At 45.6% G+C, this 7,939-nt stretch overlaps 1 protein-coding gene across 2 annotated transcripts; it reads left to right on the top strand.

The window, feature by feature from the left end:
- Positions 1-402: 402 nt before the first annotated feature.
- On the top strand, positions 403-5,178 carry LOC115101154 (B box and SPRY domain-containing protein-like). Of its 2 annotated transcripts, none has more exons than XM_029620413.2 (6): positions 403-980; positions 1,633-1,731; positions 1,887-2,117; positions 3,550-3,575; positions 3,728-3,852; positions 4,047-5,178. In XM_029620413.2, exons 1-6 carry the CDS (start codon positions 597-599, stop codon positions 4,580-4,582), a joined length of 1,401 nt encoding a protein of 466 aa, XP_029476273.1. In that variant the 5' UTR covers positions 403-596; the 3' UTR covers positions 4,583-5,178. The 2 variants fall into 2 exon arrangements, with proteins under 2 accessions (XP_029476273.1, XP_029476272.1); XM_029620412.2 differs by having other exon boundaries at positions 1,606-1,731.
- The last annotated feature ends 2,761 nt before the right edge of the window (positions 5,179-7,939 follow it).

Raw genomic sequence — 7,939 nt, 5'->3', positions numbered from 1 at the left:
AATCAATTTTGGAATTAGGCTGTAAGTTAACAAAATGTGGGAAAAGGGAAGGGGTCTGAATGCTTTCCGAATGCACTGTATATACTCCAACACATTTAACATTACTGTGGGGTTTGCACAAAGGGATTTACCTCCAATATCATCAGTCATGTGCACATGTCTCAAGAAATTGGCATCATTGTCATATAGGCCTATAGACTATATTTCAGCCTAACCTATAGGCTAAATGTATCCTACATTTTAAAATCCTGTTCTAGCCTATTCTAAACTATAATACATTTAGTCTAAAATTAGACAAGAGAGTCATTGATGGTTGAGGATGTTATGAGGTCAAATGACAATATGGAAACACCGTGTCATCTTACAGGCAAAGGAGGTCAAAACAATGGTAGGCTATAACAAGTACACGGGAACCAAAAACCTTATAATTGAAACGGCCTTGTTGCTAAACTTGCTTTTCAGCTCTGACCTTTAGAGTCGGTGTTACTTCCGTGTTCATACCTTGATACACCTGTGTTATAGGTGCGGTAGATAGTGATACTTAAGCCACCTGCTACGTTCTATTGCTATTACTCTTGTAGACTATTTTACGTAACATGAGCGCGGAGCCAGGATCATGTCATTCAACACCTGGGTGCACTTTACAGGACGACCGAGACACTGAAGTAGAAGTCACAGAAAGTTCGGGAAACTTGAATATGGATTTACAACAGCCCATTTTATCCGCGTTGAATGTACTCCGGAATGAAATTCGATCAGCTAAAGAGGACTCCGGGTTGTCTGGAAAGGTTGCGGTGACCTCCTCCGACTCAGAATCGGGTATATTCTCCGGTGAATCGGAACTTTGCGTGGAACATGAATCAGACCTGGACTGGTTCTGCTGCTCCGAGCAGAAACTCATATGCTCGCACTGCACCATAGTGGGATCCTGCCAGGGACACACGGTGACAGCCCTGGCCAACAGAGTGACAGCAGTCAGGGTGAGTGCCCCGACTTTTCCTGAAAGGAAATGATCTCTTGTATAGCACTATATTAGAATATACTCATATATATACTCATATTTGAGCAGTTACAAGCTGCTTGTGTGTCATATGGACCTTTGTCACAGTGAATGGGGCTTGGGGCCAGGAGATTGTTGACCTACAGTTAGGAGTTAGAATTGACCAGGCAAACTGAGTTTACCTTTGGTCACCTGGGGTACTACAGTACAAAGGGCCAGCTGGCTTGTGTTAGGAAAATGTGTGTTCACAAGCCTGGTGGGTGTGTAGGGTGTGCCACACTTTTTCGACAACACACTGAGGAGTTTCCCCTGTTGATGTCTCATGGAATGTGAGGAGACAGGAATTTCAAGCTGTTGGGAAAATACGGGAAGCCTTTACATAAATAGTGTCCATTAAAAAAAAAAACATAAAAAAAAAAATAAATAAATAAAATTGCCATCAGTGCTCTTCCAAGTTATTATTATTTCAGGATACACAATGACATGTTGGTGAGGGCAGTTCAACACTACAGGAATAGGCCTGTCAGGATAGTGCCCCTGCCTTTGAAACTGTACCTGATCAACTCTGTGGTTTTCAAGTCCAACACTGCTCTTCTTCATGCCAGTCACTGTGTGAGTGTTGTCCTGAACAGAACCATCTGGTTGACGTGTGTGAGAAAATGCAGCTGCAGGCCCTGCGCATCGAGCACTTTATCAACAAGACTCTGACTGCCAAAGAGCGGGCACTGCAGGTGAGCACACAGGCTCTGTGACACACACTCAGTCCCTTATGTGCTCTCACTCCACACAGCCTTGGAATCACAAGCTCTACACACAGATATGTAATGGATTCCATCATATGTCTTTTTGCTGTGACTTCTGCCCCCTCTGCCATGTGTCCATGCAGGTGGAGGCGAGCGGGGCTCGGGAGCGAGTGGTGGCACAGGTCAGTGTGGTGAGGGAGGCGGTGGACGAGGAGGAGCAGCGTCTGCTAGAAGCCGTGCAGAGGGAGGAGGAGAGGGTGGAGCAGTGCCTCCTCACTCAGAGAGCCCACTGGGGCCAGGCCCTAGCTATGCTCACACAGACACGCACACACCTGGTGCACACTCTCACAAACACACCGGACATACAGCTGGCGGTGAGTAGGGGAAAGATGATGGGCACAGGGAGGGACAGAGGACAGGAAGTTGGAGAATACAGTGGTGGAAAGAAGAAGAATGAATAGGGAGAGGGTCGAACAAGACTGAATGGGATGGTGCAAACGATGATGATTAACCATAACCCTAACTTCATGTCCACACCCTGGCTCATCCCTAACCCTAACTTCATGTCCACACCCTGGCTCATCCCTAACCCTAACTTCATGTCCACACCCTGACTCAACACTAACCCTAACCCTAACTTCATGTCCACGCCCTGGCTCATCCCTAACCCTAACTTCATGTCCACACCCTGACTCAACACTAACCCTAACCCTAACTTCATGTCCACGCCCTGGCTCAACCCTAACCCTAACTTCATGTCCACACCCTGGCTCATCCCTAACCCTAACTTCATGTCCACACCCTGGCTCATCCCTAACCCTAACTTCATGTCCACACCCTGACTCAACACTAACCCTAACCCTAACTTCATGTCCACACCCTGGCTCATCCCTAACCCTAACTTCATGTCCACACCCTGGCTCATCCCTAACCCTAACTTCATGTCCACACCCTGACTCAACACTAACCCTAACCCTAACTTCATGTCCACGCCCTGGCTCATCCCTAACCCTAACTTCATGTCCACACCCTGACTCAACACTAACCCTAACCCTAACTTCATGTCCACGCCCTGGCTCAACCCTAACCCTAACTTCATGTCCACACCCTGGCTCATCCCTAACCCTATAACTTCATGTCCACACCCTGGCTCATCCCTAACCCTAACTTCATGTCCACACCCTGACTCAACACTAACCCTAACTTCATGTCCACACCTTGGCTCAACCCTAACCCTATCTTCATGTCCACACCCTGGCTCAACCCTAACTTCATGTCCACACCCTGGCTCAACCCTAACCCTAACTTCATGTCCACACCCTGGCTCAACCCTGACCCTAACTTCATGTCCACACCCTGGCTCATCCCTAACCCTAACTTCATGTCCACACCCTGCCTCATCCCTAACCCTAACTTCATGTCTACACCCTGCCTCAACCCTAACCCTAACTTAATGTCCACACCCTGGCTCATCCCTAACCCTAACTTCATGTCCACACCCTGCCTCACCCCTAACCCTAAACTTCATGTCCACACCCTGGCTCATCCCTAACCCTAACTTCATGTCCACACCCTGGCTCATCCCTAATCCTAACTTCATGTCCACACCCTGGCTCATCCCTAACCCTAACCCTCATGTCTACACCCTGGCTCAACCCTAACCCTAACTTCATGTCCACACCCTGGCTCAACCCTAACCCTAGCAATAACCCTGATAATTCTGATGATGATGATGCTGATGCTGATGTAATTAAGATCAATTTCATTCTCAGAAATGATTGTTGACTCTGTGTCCTGTGTTTTCAGACCTCTGGCCAAGAAATAGCTGACAGGTAAAAAAAAAAAAAATGTTTAATCCATTTTTAGTATTTTTTGCAAGTAGTAAGAATACATAGTTAAATAGTTCACCCACTGAAGCAATCCTGCCGGTGAAGTTGTTCATTAGCCAGATTCACATGAGCTCTCTCTTGTGTGTGGTGATCAGGGTTGAGGATGCAGAGGGGGTGGGTGAACCCTGTGACACAGACCGGCTCAACCTGAATGCAGGTTGCAGTGACAGCAAACTTATGAGGGGCCTGTGGGCCAGCGCCATACTGCTGGGGCCAATTGGTAACTAGTACTACAGCATTTATCCATATCTCCATGATACAGGTCAGGACAACCTTGATTCGTTCAAGGTACAGTTGTTCCAAATAGTTGCAGTTATTACAATGTTATTAACAAAGCACAATGTTATTAACAAAGCACAAGTGCTTAATTGAGGATGAATAACAATACATTATTCTCTTCCCTCGCCCCTTTAGCTTATGGTTCAGCACATCTGACATTTGACGAGCGCACCGTCAGCTCCCTACTGTCCCTCTCAGAAGACCTTTGCACTCTGACCTTCCTGCCTAAGAGGTCACGCCAGTCCCCGCCCTACGATCCGGCACGCTTCGACAGCTGGCCCAATGCGCTGGGCACCCTGTCAATCTCCTCCGGCACCCACAGCTGGGTGATGGACGTGGGTGAAAGCGGGGCCTTCAAGGTAGGGGTATGCTACACCAGTATGGGGCGTAAGGGCTCGGGCAACAACTCCCGCCTGGGCTACAATGGCCAGTCCTGGGTGCTCTCCAAATATGATGGGGACTTCTCCTTCTGCCATGCGGGGAAGAACACACCCCTGCACGTGATCCACAAGCCAAAGAGTCTAGGGCTGCTCCTGGACTGGCCCAGTCAGACCCTGGTATTTTATGACCCAGACTCCAGTGCCGTGTTGCACTCTGTCAGACACGCCTTCAGTGGCCCGCTGCTGCCTGCATTCGCCGTGGCTGACCGTAGTGTCACCATACTGCACTGACCTCCGAAGTAACCGTCTGTAGTGCCATTGATATAGAATTACGGATAACACGTTCAGAAGACATATCTTATGAGTTGATAATATAACATTGTAAGGGCCTATTAATGCTCATAACAAGTAATAATGCATTATACCTGCTGATAAAATCTTACTGAATTACTAATATTTGTACGTAATTCTAATAGAATAGAATACTAATCAGAGCTTCACAATGTATTTGAATGGAAACAAATTTCTGTCTGCATTGATGAGGTATGCAGCCAGTTCTCCTTTGTTAAGGAACATATTTCTAATTTATTCTTTGTTTATCTGAAGTACTGCTTCTGTATAGATTTCTGTAGATCAAATTATACTGTAGTCCTAATATGTCCGTGATTAATTTGTTGTGAAGTCTGTCCCAAACTCTTCATTTAAGTTTTAGAAGTATGCTGTTTATATTTATTGTACTTTTATGATCAGATAATCATTTTTGATAAATTCAGTGAATGTTTTCTACCTTTTCGAGAGACACCTGTTTGCGGAACTGGTTGATCCAGAAGTTGCTCAGTGTGCTTGCTACCTGTCAAATGTATTAAAATATTTTCGATTGTCTGATATGCAATGTATGCCTCTATTGAGTGAGTATGAACTCACATCCTGCTTTCCATCCATTCGTCATTGGAAAGAAAATTAATGAAATGCCCGACGCAATACAGACGACAATCTACAAATGAACAGCAGGGGGACGTAATAGTGTTTTTTTCCATCAATGGTGTCAAAAGTATAGCCTTTCTGCTCAATGTGGGGTCAAGCTTTTAACCCTTGCATTCGCGCTGATTATTCTGTTTAATTTTGGACCAATCTACTGTGGGTGCCTAATTATGGCAATGAATGATCAATGCCATAATATCACCAGTACTTTTGTTTTGACTGAGGTTCAGAGGGAACCAGGAGAGGGCAGCATAATTGCAAATATATTTATAACTAACCCAAGATAGTTCATCGCTGTCGTTTTCAATGGGAGCAAATGAAGTATAGTGGGCAGAACAAGGAAGGAGGTGGGCAACGGCAGAGCCGAGCTAACTAGTTCTTATTGGCGTGTTAAATTATATATCTGCATATTCCCGTTAGGGAACGCCTTTTCTGTAAAGTGTTCTTGTGCAATTACTCAATTCGCCGTTGCACTCCTTGTAAACAATGCCTTTTTTTACTTTGGAAAAGGGTCACGTCTACTAAACTTAGTGGACTCTGTTCATAACATATTCTAGTTTTAGGAACAGAATACTGTATTGAGATCGGCCTTTTCTTCTATGAGAAAATCAGCAGAATGTCGACCCAGTTCCATCTCGCTCCATACTCTCCCAATGCCCCACTGGTCTTCCTCTTCTTTTTTGAAACGTCTTTCTGAAGTAGGCCATAGCTGTAGTTCCATAGGATTAAAGCTGCAATATGTAACTTTTGGGCGACCCGACAAAATTCAGATCTGAGTCCGCAATGGGTCTGCGGTCAAGCGACCACCCCTCATCACTGTCAAACGCTCCCTAAAACACTTCAGCGAGCAGGATAATCCTGGAAGGATATTGACCTCATTACGTCAGTAGAGGACGCCTGATTGTTCTTTAAAAGTGCTTTCCTCACCATTTTAAATAAGCATGCCCCATTCAAAAATGTATGAACCAGAAACAGATATAGCCCTTGGTTCACTCCAGACCTGACTGCCCTTGACCAGCACAAAAACATCATGTGGCGTACTGCATTAGCATCGAATAGCCCCTGTGAAATGCAACTTTTCAGGGAAGTTAGGAACCAAGCAGTTAGGAAAGCAAAGGCTAGCTTTTTCAAACAGAAATGTGCATCCTGTAACACTAACTCCAAAAAGTTCTGGGACACTGCAAAGTCCATGGAGAATAAGAGCACCTCCTCCCAGCTGCCCACTGCACTGAGGCTAGGAAACACTGTCACCACTGATATATCCGCGATAATTGAGAATTTCAATAAGCATTTTTCTACGGCTGGCCACGCTTTCCACCTGGCTACCCCGACCCCGGTCAACAGCACTGCACCCCTCACTGCAACTTGCCCAAGCCTCACCATTTCTCCTTCAACCCCTATTACTAGCTTGTTCAACATCTTGTATTGTCTGAGATTGTCTAATAACTACAAGTACCTAGATGTCTGGCTAGACCGTAAACTCTCCTTCCAGACTCACATTAAGCATCTCCAATCCAAAATTAAATCTAGAATCTGCGTCCTATTTCGCAACAAAGCCTCCTTCACTCATGCTGCTAAACATACCCTCGTAAAACTGACTATCCTACCGATCCTTGACTTCGGCGATGTCATTTACAAAATAGCCTCCAACACTCTACTCATCAAATTGGATGCAGTCTATCACAGTGCCATCCGTTTTGTCACCAAAGCCCCGTATACTACCCACCACTGCGACCTGTATGCTCTCGTTGGCTGGCCCCCAGCGCGGCAGGGCAGCCTAGTGGTTAGAGCGTTGGACTAGTAACCGGAAGGTTGCAAGTTCAAACCCCTGAGCTGACAAGGTACAAATCTGTCGTTCTGCCCCTGAACAGGCAGTTAACCCACTGTTCCTAGGCCGTCATTGAAAATAAGAATTTGTTCTTAACTGATCTTGCCTAGTTAAATAAAGGTAAATATCCGTCGCCAAACCCACTGGCTCCAGGTAATCTATAAGTCGTTGCTAGGTAAAGCCCCACCTTATCTCAGCTCACTGTTCACCATAGCAGCACCCAACCGCGTGCTGCGCTCCAGCAGGTATATTTCACTGGTCACCCCCAAAGCCAATTCCTCCTTTCCTTCCAGTTCTCTGCTGCCAATGACTGGAACGAACTTCAAAAATCATTGAAGCTGGGGACTCATATCTCCCTGACTAGCTTTAAGCACCAGCTGTCAGAGCAGCTCACAGATCACTGCACCTGTACATAGCTCATCTGTAAATAGCCCATCCAACTACCTCATCACCATATTGTTATTTATTTTATTTAGCTCCTTTGCACCCCAGTACCGCTACTTGCACACTCATCTTCTGCACATCTATCACTCCAGTGTTTAATTTGCCTTACTGTAATAATTTTGCCACTATGGCCTATTTATTTCCTCACCCCCCTTATCCTACCTCATTTTCACACACTGTATATAGACTTTCTCTATTGTATTATTGACTGTATGTTTGTTTATTCCTGTAATGAATTTCCTCCTCCGAAGAGGAGAGGCGAAACGGATCGGAGGACCAATATGCGTCGTGGTAAGTGTCCATGGTTCTTTTTAATACGTTAAGGTACACATGAACAACTGACTACAAAAAAACAAGAAATGTGAAAACTCAAAACAGTCCTATCTGGTGCAAAC

The sequence above is a fragment of the Oncorhynchus nerka genome, linkage group LG19, assembly GCF_034236695.1.
Source record: "Oncorhynchus nerka isolate Pitt River linkage group LG19, Oner_Uvic_2.0, whole genome shotgun sequence".
In the NCBI taxonomy this organism is placed as follows: domain Eukaryota; kingdom Metazoa; phylum Chordata; class Actinopteri; order Salmoniformes; family Salmonidae; genus Oncorhynchus; species Oncorhynchus nerka.
The sequence above is the reverse complement of the archived record's forward strand: the minus strand, read 5'-3'. Positions and strand labels throughout refer to the sequence as shown.